Raw genomic sequence first — 20,522 nt, 5'->3', positions numbered from 1 at the left:
CAATTATTTACTGAATGGAATGAGTACAATGTAAACATAGCTTTTATTGGCCAGTAGTGACTCATTCCCATATGTTTTATTCCGGAGTGAGTAAAACAGTTCCAGTTTTAGAATTTGAGGCCAGAAATAACTGCATTGTACAATGGCTTACATAAATAGCATTTTTCCAAGTGTTAATTTTCATACCTCCTGACAATGCAACTTCATTGTACCCTGTTCTCAAAAGGACTCACAGCCATGCATTTGTGTAAAGCTTAGTCAACGTTTGTCTCTTATCTGGAATAGAAAACAAGAGAAGGTAAACAAATTAACAGCTGCCTGTGCCAAAAATTCTACTCGTGTTTGAATAGCCCATAAAGTAATTTCTCGTAAGTTTATTTTTTTCTTACAAACAAGGCTATCACTTCTTTACTGCCATGTATAACAGGGCTAAAAGCATATAACCCTTTATACAAGATGGCTTTTATTGAAAATAACAGTGGGCTGCAGGAAATAAAGGCTTACGAGTGGCTTATGTATGCCATGTGCACCTTGGGTACATGTAACTTTGCTTTACTCAGGCACTCTAGCCAGGCCATGCAGCTGTATGGATAGCACTCAGTAGCATGCTCTTTTTAGACTGGCAGTTACTAACAAGCAATTTGCACAAGTTTTGATATCTACTTCATAAGAGACAGGAGACTGAAGTAGTTTCCTGTTGTTGTTCTTTGCTAGTACTGTAAAATTAATATAAAAAATGAAAGATCTAAGAGGAAGTGGGTTTATCAGAGCAGTGATTTAGGCTCTTGTGTGAACTGTAGACCACCACCAAACTTTCTGCCTTGTCCCTTACCCTTGTGGTAGCTGTTGGACAGCAGTTACAGAAAGTAGTTGTGAACTAGTGTTATAATGTTTTGATTTCATTTGACTTACTGTAGTATTTCATTGCAGTGTTGCTATAGTAATTTGCTAATTGGTACTGTTTATTGTGTTACTGGACTTTTCAGATATTTCTGGGCAATATATTGATGAAAGCACAGCCAAGTCAAAGGTAGAGTTCACTCTCAAGCAGAATACTAGCCCTGGCCATGAGCTTTTTTTGCGTTTTCATCATTCCTTCACACTGTAGTGATGTTGGAGATTATACAGCACTAATGAATTAGATATTAAGTTAGTATATTCATGATTTGGTATTCAATGTTGAACAAATGGTCTTATTTTAAGTTCCGTTGTGGTTTAAATTATTTAAAGAATGCTTTTGATATTTTCTTCTGAAGATATGAAGCCCACTGAAGTACAAGGCATTCCTATACTTCAAAATGCTCAACTGATGAGCAACTTCATAAAAATGAAATCCAGTCCAGAGAAACAAGTTTCAATTGCAGGTAGAGTGATCTATACCATGACAGTAAATAGGAAGTGCATTCCCTGAGAGCTGGCACAGGAAGGGGCTAGATGGCAGAACTGGTATGAATTGAATTGAGGATGATATAAAGATGGATGAGATTATATGTGCATATCAGGTCATTCATAGCTTAAGTGATTTATTCTCTTTAATGCTTGAGGATTTTTTCTCCTTTCAGACATGGTTACTATTCATAAAGAACACCTCAAATAAAATGAGATCATATTCTAGAGGGTGGAATGGAATTTAACAATGTGATTTTTTTCAGAGCTAACCATGTGAAGCCATGACACTGTATATTCCATAACTGTCCCATTAGGATTGTACACAGGACTGGGGAACCAAGATTTTGGTAGGTTTCTTGCTGTTCTCTTGTGGTGTTGTACATTTTTTTTATTTTGATAACACAATCTCTCTGAAGTCCAAAGACAAACTAAGACACTACCTTACTATTGGTATCTAGTACAGTGTCTGTTTCCATACTACCAGGCATCAGAGCAATTAAAGATGTCATCTTAAAACAAAAATACTGTAGTAGAGTAGTTCCTACTTAGAACAAATTAGTTGGCATACTTTCTCAGAGTAAGAGGAAATGCCATGCTGTGTAGGATGTAGTGTCAGTATACCACTATCTGCAACAGAAAGAGAAAGTGATAAGCAAGCTGAAACGTTAGGATGTGGGTGGATTTGTTATTGGTTTTGGGGGAAAGAAAAAAACCCTCTGTGGAGCATTTGCTTTGTTACAACATCAGTGAAGCAAGTTGTTCAGTGAGTCTGTTCTAAAAGTGCTATGCTTTAAGGGCTTAAATGACTGGTCAGGAAACAACACAAAAGGGAAGAAGGCTGGCTCTGTACATGCAACTTTTCTGGGTACTTGTTTATTATTTCTTGTTTTTGCTTTATTTTTTGCCTTCAAGACGGGCTGAACATTGAGGTGATCTGAAACTGCATTTCCAAAGACACATGTGGTGTCAGTCTGTTTTAGGACTGAATTGCAGGGAAAGAAACAGGTATAAATAAGCAGCTAGCACTTGTTGAAATGAGTCCTTCCAAACAGAAGTGCTTTGTCCTGCATGATAGCCCTGTTTTTTTCTGTGCTTTAGAATGACAGCATTTTACTTTCTTAGCAATTGTACATGAAATTCTCCGTGAAGATGGCATGCTTGATGTCTTTTTCTATTAGTATTAACAAAAGAGTGTTTTATTTTAATAGTGATGTTGAAAATTCACCCTTTTGTTAGGCTACTTCAACTTGTTAAATCCATGGAACAGCGCAAGCAATGCAGAAAATCTGGGGAGTGAAGTTCCTGAAAGAGGGACACTGAAATATGGAGAACAGTGTCTTTTTTTACATCTTTTAATAACGTCTGGTGCACAAAAACCATGAGTTGCCTGAGCTATTATTGCTGTAGTTGCAATGAGTTGTGAACACTGGCTGTATGGGTAAGATGGTTTTCTGTGAGGCTTAAGTTGAAATGTGCTGCTCCAAGCACTCAAAGGTGGGCCAATTACTATGAGCTTGCCTGTGGAAGCTGGAGGTCTTTTGTGCAATGTGCATACTCCATCACAATCACAATGATGAAGCTGAAGTTTTCATTTAATTGCCACCTGATTACTACAGCCATAATCTTTTAATTTTTTTGCTTTTCTATCCCTGAATTAAGGGGAATGGGTTGGGGGGGTGGCGTGGGAAATATGGACTATAAGCGGTTTTGGAGCACTCACCTAGAGACCTTTATAGTTGAATGTTTTTTCAGTCTTTTCTTGGTGTTGAGCTTTCACATTCCCACTGATGGCAAATGCATTTCTGTCTCTTAATCACTTCTAGAGAATGAGGTTTTAATGTTTAGATTGGCTTTCAGCATTGGCACCCCAATTTGTGAATGCTTCAGTAAATGTGTGATTGGACAGCTCATCTGTGTATGTCTGTGGTAGCAGCTTCTGAAAATGTCAAGACTGATAGAAATTGGGTTCAGTTTAAACATCAATTTGGGACCTGGACAAGTTGGATTGATGGGCAGAGGTCAATGGGATCAGATTCAACAAGGCCAAGTGCTGTTGTGGCCAAAGTGCAGGACACAACCCCATGCAATTCTACAGGCTTGAGGCAGAGTGGCTGGAAAGCTGTGCAGAGGAAAAGAATCTGGGGGTGTTGGCTGACACTCACCTGAACATGAGCCAGCAGTGTGCCCAGGTGGCCAAGAAGGCCACTGGCATCCTGGCTTGTATCAGAAATGGTGTAGCCAGCCGGGCCAGAGAGGTGATCGTCCCTCTGTACTCTGCTCTGGTGAGGCTGCATCTCGGGTGCTCTGTTTAGCTTTGGGCCCTTCGGTAGAAGAAGGACATCAAGGCCCTGGAGTGTGTCCAGAGAAGGGCTACAAAGCTGGTGAGGGGCCTGGAGCACACGTCCTGTGAGGAGCGGCTGAGGGAACTGGGGTTGTTTAGTCTGGAGAAGAGGAGGCTCAGGGGAGACCTCATTGCTCTCTAAAACTGCCTGAAAGGAAGGTGTGGGGAGCTGGGGGTCGGCCTCTTCTCACAGTAACTAGTGATAGGCCTAGAGGGAATGGCCTCGAGTTGTGCCAGGGGAGGCTTAGGTTGGAAATAAGGAGACATTTCTTCTCAGAGTGGTCAGGCATGGGGAAGGAGGACAGAACTCTTACGTTACTTCAGTGGGCTCTACAGATGCATATGCTTTACTCCTTGTAATACTGTTCTCTTCCAATTCTATTAACTACCTCTTTTCCAGTGATTAGGGTAATAATGATTTGGATATCTGTCAAGGCAAAAGAAAAAGAAATGGTTTAATGAGCAGTCAGGTGCTGATGAAAATGCATAATTCAGATTCTCCATCACTTGTATCTAGAGCTGCAGTATCTAGAGCTGCAAGTGCTTAAAGTGTTATGCATGTGGAGAGTCACCACTTTAAAAAAAAAAAAAAAAAAAAAACCTGCTTCTAGAGGAAGATGTTTAAACTTGAATACCTAGCACATTTTACATTTTCAAAACTAATGAACCTTATTATGTTAACTTACCCTGCATGCACCAGTTTGTTTCTCTGTAACAGAATTTTGGTTATACAGAGTCATAAGGTAAAAGTAGATGTAAGAGTTTTAAAGCTCAAAACTCAAGGAATTTTCATGAACTACAAATAACTATCATAATATGCATTCTAGAAACAAAGAAATTGCTTATTAAGTATCATGCTTTTTTTGCTTTTCAAACAGGTGAACCAAGGGTGGCATTTCTGGAATATATCTACTTTTCCTTCCAAGGAGAAGATAAATGCATTAAGCTAGTGAAGTAATTCTGGTAAGAATCTTTTCTGTTACTGAGAATGTTATATGTATAAATATTCAGTCTTGCCACTGAAAGAAGCTCTTTCTATTATTATTACTCACAAACTTCTTCTTTCCTAACTTATTCTTACTTGTATGTAAATGTTTCCTGATCGTGCAGTGTTAATCTTTCTGCTACATTTCAATGATCTTAAGTCATTTGGCCCCCTTCGTGGATGTTCTGTGCTTGGATGTTATGAAAGTATTTGAGTTTTGAAGATTTTACTTCAACTGTTTACATAAAAATGAAGAGTTAAATGTGCTGTGGTATTCATTAAATGGGTTTTACGTGGATTAAATATTCTTATTATTCTAGTTACCACAGATTTTTTGTCTTGCCTTCATCAGTGATCTGATCAGTTTTCTACAGCGATGTGTACATAGTAGTGATTGCCACCCACTCAGTTGATTTTGTTTGAGGGGAAACACTGTTGGGGTTAAGTCTAAAGCATTATATTTATAAAGCTCCCACATTAATCTTAAGTCACTACTTTTTCTTTTTTCCCTTGAAGCAAGGTGTATATTGCTTGAATACATAACAGGGTAGAAAATGTCTTTAATAAAACATTTAAGAATGCATTTCCTATAAATTGTTTAATAGCTACCTGTTGTCCCTGTGTTTTTCAGCTTAAATGCATTTTAGAAGCAGATGAAGATTGAAGCTCACATCCAGCTTTTTTTTAAAGTGAAATTTAGTAATTAACTTTAATTTATGCAATGTGAAGGAATGCTGTGTATCATGGGATTCACCTATTAGATTTATAGAACAAGTGTTTGGAATAATCAGCTGTTAGCTAAGGTCTCACTGAAATTCTCAAAGTTTATCTTTCCTATTCCTTTCTACCTTATTGTTATATTGAATCCTCTGTCCTACAAATCTTTCATGCTTCGGAAGTGGGCAGATTGTGAAGAAATGCCAATTCTCTCCCCCCATCTTTTCTATAAGGAATGCATTTTCTGCACTATTTAATTTCTGTACTTCCCTATAATTACAGCTCAGACATGAGCAGTGCCAGTAACTCACTGGCACGGGAATTTTTGACGGATGTCAATAGACTGTGCAATGCAGTGGTCCAGAGGGCAGAGGCCAAGGAAGATGAAGAGGAAGAAACTCATATGGCAGCACTGGGACAATACTTAGTTCAAGGCCGTGGGTTTATTTTGCTGACCACATTGAACTCCAGTATTGATCAGGTAATAGTTTTTCTTACCTCATTTTAAACCTTTTTGTGTTGAGTTTTGAAGGGGTTTGTCTGGCTTGTGTTTATGGTGCTGGTTTTCTTGCCCTTCTTGTGTGTGCGCAAATTAATTAGACTAGAAGTTTAGAAAGATAAGTTGCAATTACATTCTGTCCTTCACCAAGAACAAAACATAGCTAATATAACTGTTTGCCAGATGATACTGGTGGCTATTAAACTTCTGATTAGTTAAGTCGTGTAAAACTTGAGTGCAGCAGCTGGGTGGAAAGAGGCAATAGGTTAGGATTTTTAAAAAGCATGAGTCTGTTTGGGGAATCTACAGCTGAAACTGACAGTTATTACTTTGAGAAGGTTCTTCTAGTTTAAAGCAATAAAATAATGTTAATTAACATACATATTTCATTTTGGGGGGGGTAGTGGGGAGAGGAGTGTCATGCATCTTTCAACAAAAATTCTGAGGATGGTCTCTTGTTGACTGTCATGTGAATGGATGATCGATATTTGAGTTGTCCTGTTTAGAGTCCATCCCAGAATCCCATATATGCCATAACTGTAGATTTAAAAAAAAAAAAAAAAAACCTTTAAATCCTTATTTCCTAACTACCACTATCCTTCACTGATGGTGTAATTTCAGGAAAAGGCTCCAAAATCTTAAGCTCTGCCTATTCAGAAAACTTAATTGAAATGTATTTGCTTTGTTCTTCCCCATCTTATGTGTTGTACTGTTTTGTAGTTCTCTACTTTGCATCCAAGAATGAAAAGAGGTGGGGAACAAGAAAGCAAATACAAGTCACTTTGTAAAAGTAGATCTAATAAAATGGAAGTTTAATTATCAGTCTAATTTGTAGAGGGGTTATTGATGGACATGTGTTTCTGATTCAATCTTTGGAATGTTCAAGCTTGAACTATTTCAGTTGGTTTCATTCAAAGGAACATTTTTTTCTGTGAAATACCAGGTGATTTACCAGTGAGGTGTTTCTTGAACCAAACCAAGTGAATAAGCTAGCATGAAGAAATTCAGATAGGCATATGCAAAAGTAGCTGATGCTGCTTTGCAAGGTGTCATTCATTTTACTTATTGACTCCAGTAGATTAGCTGCCTAATTTCTTAAAACTTCAGCAAGTACTCTGAATAATTAATCTATTAAAATATTTGAGTAGATACCATGTTAAGTTTTTTTTTTTTTTTTACTTCTGTCCTGTCTAACATTTGCGAATGTGTTTCTAAGGACTCTGAATCCAAAATCTTTGTAAATAAAGGTGTGTGCAAACATTTCAAGTCACTTTTAAATTCTAGGCTTCAACTAAAAGCAGATAGGTAAGAAGTCATAAAACTTTATTAACAAGCTTACTCAAAGTTATCTTCACACATCTTAATCTCATTGCTACCTTGAATACTTGGGAAAAGATATTCCTTTCACCGCGTATCCCTGAATGGTGGTAACTACCAAAATGGTCAAGTCAGACTTCTTTGAAGAGGAAAAAGATGGGATTTCTTGATCTTTAGGACTGAAACCACAGTGGTAGTGATGCACAGCAATGAGTAAATTAATTGTTAGAGTCCTTTATCTTCTACTGTTTCTGTCTGTCTTAAAATCCAAGTAGGATTGAGGTATTTTAGTAATTAATCTGTTTTCTGAATTAAGAATCATTCTTCTTCCTATATTTTTACCACTTCATTGTGAGTCAAAAACATCACTTGATAAGTGTTTCATTGGTGTAAATGTCAGTCTGGATAAAGTAGAAAGCTTCACATGATTCTCTTAACTTATATTTCTGTAACTACAGAAACTTCAAACTTTTCCCAAGCTTCATGTTGACTTTGACTAAATCCACAAGTATTTGCTTTTGTCTTTTCCTTTCCTGGTTTTCCTGTTTGATTTTTGCAGAAGCATAATAAGTATCTTAGATGCTTTCTTATTGGCTGCAGGTAATGATTGTAGCACTCTTGGTGGTTAGGTCATTTTTCCAGTGTGCAAAACAGAAGAAGGGCTTAGGGAACTGAACGTTTATAGCTTGTAAAAATAAACCTGAAGATTAATCTATTCAGGAAAAAAAAGTACAAAAGCTTATTTCTGTTTTGTTTCTAACATAGGAGCTGACATGTCGGGAAGAACTTCTGACTCTTCTTCTGTCACTTTTGCCACTGGTGTGGAAAATTCCTGTCCAAGAGGAAAAAGCAATAGGTAAATTTTATGAGTTATGGTATTAAGGACCTGGAAAAGAGTGGTGCATTGTATTTGTATATTACTATGGAGGCAAGGAATTTGAAAGAGTATGATATTTTCACTGAAGAGGAAATGTTTAATGGTGAGGTAGGAAGAAAAACTTACTGGTTCTTAGTGTGATACATGCTGGTGCTGTAGACTGATTAGAGGTAAGTTAAGGAAGACTTCACTGAAATTGAAGAGAATAGGCATAAAGTGTAATTAATATCAGTTATAGTATAAAAGTGCAATGAAATGGTAAGGAGAGAGGCTCTGAAAATAGAATAATACTATGTGATGATGAACAGACCCAGGTTGCGTTTCTTAGTTGGATGTTCTGTGTCAGAAAAACTGATGTGCTAATAGAGGAATTAAACCACGAGAGTTCAGCTGCTGAAGAATCAGTTTAAAGCAAAATAAAGAAATAAAAGGTATGATAAAGAAGTTAAAGGTATATATACAAGGTAAACCTTCACAAGAAGCGAACCAGGAAAAGACAGCCAAGATTATTTTCGGGGGGGGGGGGGGGGGTGTTTACATTTGTTTGCTTTCTTAAAGGGTAAAACAGATGATGAAACAAATGAAAAAATGGTCTGTTTGTTAATGTTTGGAGACCTAAGGTATTTTAAATGCAAGCTTCATGTTACTTTTATGTAATTAACTACCCTGCTTGCATCTTTCTTCCATGGTCCTGGAAGCAGGATTGAATTAAAGAAACATTTTGGTCTTGTGATAGCTTACTGAGTCTTCCAGTTTAGTTTAAAATGCTGGTGTATTAATAGGATAAGATATACTGGTTTTGCACTTCGCATAATGCACATTTTTTCCTACTACAACCTTCCATCTTGTATTACTGATGCAGTAAAAATGATGTATTCAGTTGTACCCCAAGAGCTGTGTTTCCTTGGTCTGAAATAATGTCTTGACCCATCTGTATTAGGTAACTTTTTTTGTTCTGTGAGGAAAATTATTTTGTGAATTACTTTTAATTCCTGCCTCCAAAACAGATTATCCTTAAGCAACTATGACTGTGAGACAACAAGGAACAGTCATTCTTGCACATGGAAGCACTTTCCAGTTTAATGGTCATATCTGTAGTGTGGGCTTTTGGGGCTTTGTTTTTTTTGGGGTGGTGAGGAGTTACTCTCAACTATCACATTTTTTTTTAAATACTGAACTTACTGGATGATGAATGTTTGCAGTTGTTTTATGCTAGGTATTCTATTCACCAAGGCATCCAGATACCATCGTGCCATTATTCAGAATGGACTTTATCCAAGAGCACAGCCAATTTTTTCCACCTGCTTTTGCAAATTACAGTCTGAATCTACCAGTACAAGAGAACTGGAAAAACTTGTATTTTATTCTTCAAAGTCATCTTGCCAATTGAATCAGACTTAAATTTCATATTTGCCATTTTATACTGAGTAACTGAAAGGTGTTCAGTCTTGGCTTTCGTGGGAACATTCCACACCTTAATCAGTACTCCTTTCCATCTTCTTGTCCCTGATTATTGCAGTAAGTCTACAACTTTTGGCTGTTGCTTTTGTTTGGAACAAAGCTCAAGTGATTGAAGCCTGTGTACTTCAAGATAAGCGGTATTTCTAAGTAGGTATTTTTTCCCTGTTACCACCAATACTCAACTGTTTTTTGTATGCTCTTATAAGAGGGCTATGAGTGAAGGCACTCAGCTCCTATAGCAGCTGAGATGCATAAAGCAACAGTGAGTCATCAAACTGAAGACCTTTTTTCTTCCCTTTAAGAAAGCTTTTTTTCCTTGTTGTGGGATGGGGTTGTTTCACAATGCTTATTGTGAGACTTGGAACATACAAAATGGTATGCTCAAAATAAATATTACTAGTGTTACTACCTAAAACTGCTTCCACAGCTAAGTAATAAAAGATCTCAGAGCTGGTATCTTGCTGATTAATAATTTATTACTGCTGTATTAGTGTAAGATAACCAAACTTGAACTGAGTATAACTAATGGATTATGGTTTTGTTTCCCCATATCTTATCTGTAACAGGCAAAAGATTTTTTTCAAACTAAGCTTTCTTCCGCTTGCTCCCCAAACAGATCTTTCATGTTCCTTGATATAACCTTATATTTTAAGAGAAGGGAATAGATGTGCCTACAATAAGTTCTGGGAAACTAGCACATTTTTATCTATCCCTAATTGAAAAATTAACTCTGTCTCGGCTTTCAAAGTAAGCCAGTGTTGTTCCTAAATGTCAATTTTTTACTGACTTAATGTATGTCTGTTGTAAATGTCAGACATAGGCAAAAACATGGCCTATTAAAATAGTATTTTTCATGTTTTTGAAGCAAAAGTATTGAAGCATTTTTCTTTTATGTTTTTAACATCATTTTCTTGAATGTTTCTTTAATGTTCCTTTGTTTTTCTGTTGCAATAGGTTTTAATATACCCTCTACAGTAGACATCTGCCTGACCAAAGAGAATTCAAGTTCTGTGAAATCTACTCAGGAAAAACTAGGATTAGATGGAAGCACTCGTTCATCTCTTCAGGCTTCTGTAAAACTAAATCCTCGATCCCGAAAAAGTGGACATGTGCGCAAAACCACCCATCGTTACTCTGTGCGAGATGCGAGAAGATCTCAGCTGTCCACTTCAGATTCAGAGGGAAATTCTGATGACAAGACTACTGTAATGATGAAACACAGACGCTCCCAGTTCCTGCAGCCTTTTTTAACACATTCAGTTAGGGAAAGCTACCTTGTAGGTAGAAGTGACTACTTACCTGCTGAAACGGTACCAAATTCTAATCTTGATGCCCCTAATGTAGAAAACTCCAGCCAAATTACTCCAGCACATGAGCTCAACCCAGAGATTTTGAATGAGCCAGTTGCAGGAATTGCTGGGAGCAACATGGATAACTCTCCTTTTGACTTATGCCATGTATTATTGTCACTGTTGGAGAAGGTGTGCAAATTTGATATTAGTTTGAATCACAGTTCTGCTCTTTCAGCTAGTGTGGTGCCCACATTAACTGAATTCTTGTCAGGATTTGGAGACTGTTGCAATGTCAGTAACACTGAAAATGAAGTAGTTTCTGCAGGGTGGACAGAAGAACCTGTGGCTTTGATTCAAAGGATGCTCTTTCGAACTGTACTGCATCTTATGTCTTTAGATATTAGCAATACAGAAACAATGCCTGACAATTTACGAAGAAATTTAACAGACTTACTTAAAGCAGCATTAAAAATCAGAATTGGCTTAGAAAAGCAACCTGATCCTTCCCTTCCAGGGTACAAGAAAACACTACAGCAGCCAGTTCAGGATGACTTTGTATTTTCTAAGTGTCATCACAGAGCTTTGCTTCTACCAGAGGTTATAGAAGGAGTCTTGCAGATCTTGATCTGCTGCCTACAGAGTGCAGCCTCTAATCCGTTCTACTTTAGCCAAGCTATGGATCTGGTTCATGAGTTCATACAGCATCAGGGATTTAAGCTGTTTGAAATAACAGTACTTCAAATGGAATGGCTGTGTATGAAGAATGAAGGAGTAACTGGGGAAGCCTCAGAGCATCTGAAAGCCCTTATCAACAGCATCTTGAAAATAATCAGCACTGTCAAAAAAGTGAAATCAGAGCAGCTCCATCAATCAATGTGTACAAGAAAACGGCACAGACGATGTGAGTACTCTCACTTCATGCATCACCACAGAGATCTCTCTGGGCTCTCTGTGTCTGCTTTTAAAAACCAAGCTTCCAAAAATCCATTTGAGACAGCTGATGGAGAAATTCATTATCCTGACAGATGCTGTTGCATTGCTGTTTGTGCACACCAGTGTTTGCACTTGTTGCAGCAAGTTTCTCTGAGCAGTACTTGTGTTCAAATTCTCTCGGGTGTACATAATGTAGGAATATGCTGTTGTATGGACCCAAAATCTGTGATTGTTCCATTGCTTCATGCTTCCAAGTTACCGATATTAAAAAACTTTCAACAGCACATACTGAACATCCTTAACAAGTTTATATTGGATCAGCTGGGTGGAGCAGAAGTTTCTCCAAAAATTTTACAGGCGTCATGCAATATATGTACTGTTGATTGTGATCAGCTTTCTCAGTTGGAAGATGCCTTGCAAGGCAACTCTAATGATGCTGGTCTTGCATCTAGTTCCTCTTGCAGAGTTCAGGGAATTCTGCCTAGCAGTGGATCTGAAGATATGTTACTGAGATGGGCTGCATTAGAGGCTTATCAGGACATTGTTTTTGAAGAAGACAAACTACGTGGCATGCAGATTGCAAGCCATATCTGCCACTTAATCCAAAAGGGAAATGCAGTGGTCCAATGGAAACTATATAACTGTATTTTTAATCCAGTGCTTCAGAAAGGAGTTGAGCTAGCTTGCCATGCTCAACAACTGGGAATAACTACAGCTGATAAACACACATGCAGTTACCATAGCCAGTGCTTGCCTTATGAAGTACTTCAGATTTATTTGCAGATACTCCCTGTGTTGTTTAAATCCAGGTTGGTTGATTTTCTGCTTATTAATGGGAAAACATGCTGTTTATGTAGTACAGAGTTTTATGTATTTGTTACTGAGTAGAACACAAACCTTTTTTGGACAGTAGTTTGCTTTGGATATTGGGGGGGGAGGGAGGTGGGATATAAGATCAAAACAAGATTTACTCCTAGATTCGTAAGCCATACCAAGTGAGGGTTCTGCAGTGATGGGCCATGGCCTCTAACAAGTCAAAACAAAGCATGAAAGCATGTAGAAACACAATCTTTGACATACTCTTTGCCTCTTAATTCCTCATGCTGAAGTGAGTCAGGAATGCTGAACATGTCACTTTTCTGTGGTAATTAAACCACTCAATTTTCTAATATGTTTCCATTTTTCTAATGTTTACAGAACACTAATCATTTAAAATGGTTCAAAAAGAAGAACATTCTTCTAAGGATTGAAGTAAATTCCATATTTATTGTGGAGTCAATCAAGTAGCTGTTGAATAAATTTCCATTTATGATTATTAATAGGAATGTGTCATTTTTTCCATTAAAGTTTCTGATCATTTCTCTTGGAGTCCTGATAAACTGAAATTAGTTTAATAGGGTTACGTAGGGTTACCTGAGATGGTTATGAAGAATAGACTAGTATTCCAATGTTCATGAAGGCTTGCCTAATACATTTCTAATATTTATCCTAATCTAAACAGTCAAACTATAAATTTCTGAAGAAGCATGTAGTGAAAAGCCCTTTGTGGCAAAGAGATAAGAGAATTAGTTTAGATTTATAAAACAAACAAAAAGCCTTTAAGGTATCTTACCTACCACTGGCTTAAAACTTGTATATATACAAGAGTGCTTATCTCAGTTACAGTGAAAGCTGATGCTTCAGAAAGGAAGATGGAGAGTAGGGCAGGTGTCTGCAAGCCAACACAGTACATTAAGAAACTTACAGATCCTTTCTTCAAACTGCTTGAGTTCAATGTACTATGTGGAGAGTAGAAAGAATGGAAAAATACTTGGAAATACCCCCCATATTTTTTAATATTAAACTTTCTGGCACAACAATAGTACAACGCTGTGCTTCAAATGCATTTCAGATACAATTCAAGAGTTTTTTTGCAACTGTTAATACATTTTACTGGCTATGTCTATTTAAGATCTCAAGTTTGAGAGATTCTCTACTTCCTAACTTCCTAGTGAGGTCATAGCCATGAAAGACATCAAGATATTGACTAGCTACAATTGCTTATAAAAACTAATAAAAAGTGAAGTTGAAGTTAAATGGATGTTATAGAGTTAAACACCTTTTTTAATGCTTTGAATATCATACATCTGTGTTCTGTGTTTTAGTGGTTAACCAATGTTATTTCCTACATTGTGTCTTACAAAAAAGAGATTGAGTTTTCCCATCACATTCCTGAGATGGGACACTTAGAGCAATTACTGTAAATGCCATCTGTCCCTGGTGTTAATCAGGTGTGGACCAGAGGATTATTTTTGGGTATCTCATCTTATGAATAGCTTATGAGGTCTTAGGAGCTACATGAATTTTTGTTCCTCTTATGAGGTAACTCTTATGCTTTCTCTTACAGGATAATTAGGAACTTGTTTCTTAGTTGTAATGGAGTGAATCAAATGATTGAGTTAAACTACTTAGATGTTTTAAGAAGCCATTCTTTGAAAGTGTTAGGGACTTTGATACTCTGTCTTGGGGATCAGCAGAAAGAACAAGCAATGCCAGAACTAGAAGACCTCAGCAATGAACATCAGCTGTCTACGCCTGACTTGCCTGCATCTCTTTGCAGCCAGCACATTGTTTCAGAAGTGCCCCAAAGCCTGAGCAAGTTTTATGCTGGCCTGAAAGAGGCTTACCCCAAAAAGAAAAAGTTTGAGAGTCAAGACACTCATGTCAACACAATAAACCTATTCCTCTGTGTTGCTTTTTTATGTGTAAGTAAAGAAGCAGATGGTGATCTGGATTCAGCTAATGACTCTGAAGATACATCAGGATATGATAGTACAGCCAGTGAGCCGTTGGGCCACAAATTACCATTTCTGTCACTGGAAAGCCTTACTTTGCCCTCCCTGGAACACATTCACCGTGCTGCAGATATTTGGTCCGTGTGTCGTTGCATCTATTTCTATAGTTCAGTTTTCCAGAGACAGTTCCATAGACTTAGAGGCTTTGAAGCATGCCACAGACTACTCATCCTCATAATTCAGAAACTTGCAAAACACGAGAAGGAACAAGAAAAAAATGAGAAAGTACTGAGTGACAGCAAAAGTTCACATGGGAGTCCTCGTCTCAACAAGGATGATGCTGTTCAGTTCCTGAAGAGCAGGGAGATGACACAATCAGAGCTCAATAATGCTGACCGTCTTGCTGGTGCAGAACAGCTGGTGCCTGAGTGTGTCTCTTGTGACATCTCTGTGAGTGGGGAACATGCTTCAGTTACATCAGTTGTAAATCTTGAAGAGATTAAGACTTCTGTAAGAGAAGAGACTGAATGGGCACTTCAGGGTATCAGGCTTCTGGAAGCTCTGCTGACAATTTGTCTGCACAGTGCAAGCACCATCCAGCAGAAGATGGAAGGGGAGGTTTTTCACCAGGTACTGTGTAACTTCCCTTAGCTTAACTCACTCATATTTGTTATGTATGGTATTACTTTAATAATAATCCAGTCAGAAGTTCTTCTGGAGATTAAAGGTTTACGTTCTTACTCTGGTACCATAATTTGTGTCATGCCTCAAGTGTACTGTTTAACTGTAGGTGTTGTAGTTGGTGGCAGTGGTCAGCAGGCATGAAGGAGTGGGAGTAAGCAAATGGACAAACTGGCAGTTGCTGTTTCTGGGAAGGCATTCCCCATGCGTCAACTTGTTTCCCTTTTTCTGTACCCAGTAAAATACTGGTTAGGACCCTGTGCCTGTTTGTCCTCCAAAATTATCTTTGTCTTCTGCTCTTTTTGGTTGGATCCGTGTTTGTGCCAGTTTCTGCTTTCTCAGAGGCCGAGGGAGAGTGTTCTAGAATGGCAGAATAATCCAGCCTAGATGAGATTTTTACCTTTGTGGCATTTGAGTTGTATTTCCAGTTTATTTTTTCATTCATCTATTACAGTTTGAGCCATCGTGGTCAGTGTGGCCAAGGGCTTAACATTGCATGCTCTGTTCTGGATTAATGCATCTTGAGTCCGAGGGAAGGCTGATCCTAGGAGATGAATTTTTTTCTTCTGTAGCCTAAGGTGGTCCTGACTAGAGGAAAGGGATGGTTTCCTTGGCCAATACATGCAATAGTAGATGTTGACTACTGTAAATTGCTGATGATTTCTTTGTCTGGTTGGGTATGGCCTGTTCTTTCTACTTTTTTATCCTGTGCAGTTCTTTTGTCTAGTCCATGCTCTATGGAGGCTGTCTGAGCTAATGGGTGAGAACGGTGAGAGAGACTTCTTTTCTGAAAGGGTCTTCACTGGATAGTGTGTGACAGAGATGAGATTGAAGGATTATTGCATAGGGAAGACATGAATTGTATGCAGTACCTTGCGTGTAATGTTTTTGATGAAAATGCTGAGCAGAGCACGGTGCTTGAGAAAAGGAGTATTAGAGGGCACAGATACTGAAGACACCCGAAGAAACAGTTGCTTAAGCTTTAGAGGTGAATTAATTCAGCATACCACCAAAAGCTGTTGATTCATGGAAGACAACTTTGATGTGCTTTATTATTTTAACGGCCATTTTTAATTGTACTTGGCAGTTTACTATAAAAGCAGGAGGAAGTAGGTACAGGTGAGAACTAGAAATGGGTGTTTTTTCTGGGCCACCTGTTGTTTTCCTTAAGTTGGACTTTTCACCCGTGATCTTGTTAACCTATCTAGTAATAGTAATGTGGTGTGGTCTAAATGCACTCTGCACTTAAAGCTGTTTCAGAGGCGTTTATTTTTGAACCATAGTGCTTTCAATTTTTTAGGAAACAGAAAGTTGCCTGGATTTTTCCATGTGCAGATTGCTTAAACTTGTCATGGCAAACATGACAAGTCTCTGTTACCGCAGGAGACCTCAGTGAAGCCTGGTAGTTCTAGCTGGGAAATCTAATCAGTGTAGGTGGAAGGAAGTTCTTAATTGGGATACTGGACTATTTTAGTTAGCCAAAACAGAGTAACATGAATCAAAATGTTTGTCTCTTCCAAACTGTAGAATGCTTCTGTGGATGATATCTTGCTCCAAATAAGAGAACAGCTTGCTCAGTCAAAAGTGCTAGAAACTGCCTTGGCAAAGCCTCTGTTTGATTCACTGCTCCGTGTTGCGTTGGGCACATTCTCTGCTGATCTGGATCGTTCTGAAGAAAAAATAGAAAAGGTATGAAACACCAATTAAATACATAGTCTAATTCTGAATACTGCAAGGTTTTCTAGATCAAGTTTTTGTTATTTGGGTCTGTGCTTTTAAATGAGATAAGACGTTTAAATGTTTGGTTCTTGTGGTTGTTGAAAAAGAATTCTCTGATTCTAATGTGTTTATGTTGAATGATGGTTATTCATGTGCTGCTCTGAAATGAGTCATGCCCCCCCCCCCCTCCAAAAGGAGAAAGCTCCAATTATACTTTATAGAAATCCATGAAGTTCTCCTCACTCTTCCATTCTGTAGCAGGGAATGGAAAAACTCTCAGAGGAGAGCATCAGAAGGTGGATGTTCACTCACATTAGGGGCTGCAGACATATCTTCACCGAAGAGTGGATGTCAAAATCCTAACTTACAGTGATTTTTGCAGCAACAATTTTTCTTAATGCATTGGGTACTTGTTTCCCAAAACTTTGGGTAGCTAGAAGGAAATATCCATCTTTGCAGAATCCATGTTCTATGTAAGAATGATGTATCCGTAGAAAGAATCTCAGTTTTTTTGTCTTTTTTTTTTTTTTTTCTTTCCCCAATGGGCATAGAGAAAGGTTCTTGAAGGTTCTAAGCTACTTACTGTTCTGAACTAAGATGGTAAATTTGTTTGGTGTGTTAAACAGACACATTACACTGAAAAGGAGCCTGTGTCACAACCTGGAGATATTTCTGACGAAGCTGAAGAATCACAGTGCTGTAGCCTTAAACTTTTTGCTGAAGAGGAAGGATATGAAGCAGATAGTGAAAGTAACCCAGATGACAGTGAAACCAAGGTTGAAGGTAAACTTGAACTTTCTGAATATGCAAAGCAGTCTTTACAACATAGCCAACCTTACTTGTCTTTTTGAGGTGTACAAAAATAGGGTAGCTAAGGGGTTCTAGTTCTGGTAGGATCCAGTTTCATTTGGAGAGTCTGTCTTTACACTGAGTGTTAAAAGAAGTGTTTTTGTCCTGGTTTATATGATTCTTGCTCTGAAGTCGTGTTGGGTTGTCTTGGTTGAAATGTTTTATGGTGATCTAGAAGCAGTTTTCTCCAGAGATGCTTATCAGTAGGTAGTTTATCAATAAAGGTTCAAAATTTTATGTAGTTTTATAGTTGCTAAAAAGCGCGTAGTCTAGTCTAACCTATTTTCATTCAACAATTGATATGCAAGTATTTCACTTTTTTGTGTAACTTAGAACGCATTTTTTTGTGCTGAACACCTAGATACTTAAATTTTAGTATAATATGAAGTAATCATGAACTGTAATAGCAGCTAATAGAACTGCATTTCACTATTATTGTTTACCTGTATGACAAGGCTTTATCCATAGTGATCTAGAGAAGCGTATACAGCATTTTAAAAGCATTTCTGAATTAAAAATTCAAACTGAAATATTTCTACGAAGCACTTTCAAGTAGCATATGTCTGTACCAAATCGTATTAGTTTTAAGTGATGTGTTTTAAAGTCTCACCAAGTTGTGAGAGGGCGGCTTAAATGTTTGTTTCGTGATTGTCATAGAGATATTCTGCCATGCATGTTTCCTGAGTTAAATAACTAAAGAACTATTTCCTCCAATCTTTTAACATAAAAAAGGTTCATTTAAATTGATGTCCTTTCTTGGCAGGCTCTTAGTTATTTATAGAAGCTGAGGTTCTGATGCACTGCGTTTTACTGTCGTATTTTCAGTTGCGTATTTCATCATTGCAGTGCATGTCCATTTCCCAGCAAATGAAGGCATGTAGTTCAAGAACATGTAATGGGAGAAACTGCATCCTTGCGCTTATGTATGGGCAGGAAAATAAGAAAATCTGAAGCAGAATAGCTTGTAACTTTTATGAATTTCTGAAAAACTGCTGATATGCTAGCGACTGTTTTTGTTTTGTACCTTTGAGATTAGATAAAGTATGTCCTTGGATGTCCTACTTAAGTCTTGCAAACTGTATTTATCTGAGTAATTTTCAATAAGACTGTCTTTTTTCAGGAGCAGATGCAAAGGCAGAACCAGGGTGTACTGATCCTTCAGGTTATTTTAATGACCTAACCGAACACATCAATCAAGGAGAATTAATATATCCTGAAATCTGCATGTTAGAATTGAACTTGCTGTCAGCTGGTAATGCAAGTTTAGATGTGCTTGCTCATGTATTCCAAAGCTGCTTGGAAATTGTCAGCCAGAAGGAGAGAAATGCCACTGTACTTATAGAACAGGTAAAAATGTTATTAAACAAATGCAACACTTCAGAAAACTTCAGAAATGCAGTATTTTCTTTTTATTCAGTTCTGTAGTAACAGTGTAGCTAATAAGGTGAACTCAAACATTATTACTTGTTATGGCATTTGATAAGACTTGAAACAGTGTAAATGACTGATATTGCCAATGAAGCTGCATTGTATTAAGAAGTTAACAAACTATACTTAACTACAGTTAGTAGAAAGACAGTTGACCTACAGAGCTTTTGAGTTTCACGGTTTTTCATCAAAACTGTTCAATCATGAAAGCTCTGTGTGTGGTTTTAGAAACCATCAAGCTACTGAATATAGAAAACAAAAAAGCAAAGAGTATATATGTACATACATATTTGATACATGTATATTTTGTAGTGTACTTTTAGAAACTTTCAATGCTATGCCTGAAAAACATTTCACTTTTGCTCCTCATAAGTTTATATTAACTATAATATTTATATTAGCTCTAATATTAATCAGCTAAGCACATGTTGATGTCTTTGTGGTAATTTTGAATTTCTGAAGGCTAGCTTGTTTTGCTTTCAAATAACTAAGCTTTAGTAAACTTGTTTTGCAGAAATAAAAAATATAAGTAAGCTTAGTGTTTGTTTATATAATAACTTGGTGAAGTGATGTTAGTGCTTGACAGGTTAATCTGAAAGTGGGAAGAAAATGTTTTATTTTGGTACTTCAAGTCATTGTGTGAATTACTAGCTTTAAATCACTAGTACATATTTTATTTTTCTGAACTTTAGCATGTAAAAAAAATACTATTTTTTCTTTTAGTGTATTTCTAAAAAAGCAAGTATATATCTACAGAACTAACCAGTTTAGAAACTTTGTATATACTTACGAGATTTTTATGTGACATTTAAAATTGCATTTCTGAAGCATGTTGCTCTTAAGTAAATGACTTTCTAGTTACTCTTTAAAATAATCTTGCACAAAAAGGTTGGGGAAGGGTTAAATTTGTGTTCAGTATTGCATCTCTATATACCAACATGTTGTATTTTGTCAAAACCTGTCAAATTTTTTTTAATTCTGTTCTGGTTGAGAACACAAGGGAGTAGTTCTCAGTTGCTGAATAGATAGTGGTAAAGGATACTTTCTTGAATCATCTGGATTCGAGAGTCTTTCTGATATGCATTTGAACTGTAATCATGAAAGCATACTCATTAGCAAATATATATTAAAAAAAAAAAGTAAACCAACTAGAATTATTCTTACTTAAATCAACGGTGCATAAGAACTGTTTGGGAAAAAAATACTTTGAGCTTGTGTGTGTTCTTGAGACATGACATTTTCCCCTGTATTTTTGGAACA

The 20,522-nt window shown here is 37.2% G+C and overlaps 1 protein-coding gene across 3 annotated transcripts in view; it reads left to right on the top strand.

Annotated features, from left to right (window-relative positions):
• LYST (lysosomal trafficking regulator) overlaps positions 1 to 20,522 on the top strand; it is an 81,078-nt gene that overhangs the window by 11,035 nt on the left and 49,521 nt on the right. For 2 of the 3 annotated variants that reach the window (XM_082756761.1, XM_082756763.1), the window contains exons 2-9: positions 4,609 to 4,693; positions 5,715 to 5,913; positions 8,014 to 8,104; positions 10,541 to 12,620; positions 14,198 to 15,215; positions 16,794 to 16,955; positions 17,612 to 17,768; positions 18,955 to 19,181. In XM_082756761.1, the coding sequence (XP_082612887.1) occupies positions 5,722 to 5,913; positions 8,014 to 8,104; positions 10,541 to 12,620; positions 14,198 to 15,215; positions 16,794 to 16,955; positions 17,612 to 17,768; positions 18,955 to 19,181 (3,927 nt within the window). In that variant the 5' untranslated portion in view covers positions 4,609 to 4,693; positions 5,715 to 5,721. Of the gene's footprint in view, positions 1 to 1,652; positions 1,737 to 4,608; positions 4,694 to 5,714; positions 5,914 to 8,013; positions 8,105 to 10,540; positions 12,621 to 14,197; positions 15,216 to 16,793; positions 16,956 to 17,611; positions 17,769 to 18,954; positions 19,182 to 20,522 lie in introns of all 3 variants that reach the window. The other variant, XM_082756762.1, reaches the window with a different exon arrangement.

The sequence above is a fragment of the Aythya marila genome (genome assembly GCF_965140915.1).
Source record: "Aythya marila genome assembly, chromosome: 3".
NCBI classification, from domain to species: Eukaryota; Metazoa; Chordata; class Aves; order Anseriformes; family Anatidae; genus Aythya; species Aythya marila.
Note: the sequence above shows the minus strand (reverse complement) of the source record. Positions and strands in the feature narration are given on the sequence as shown.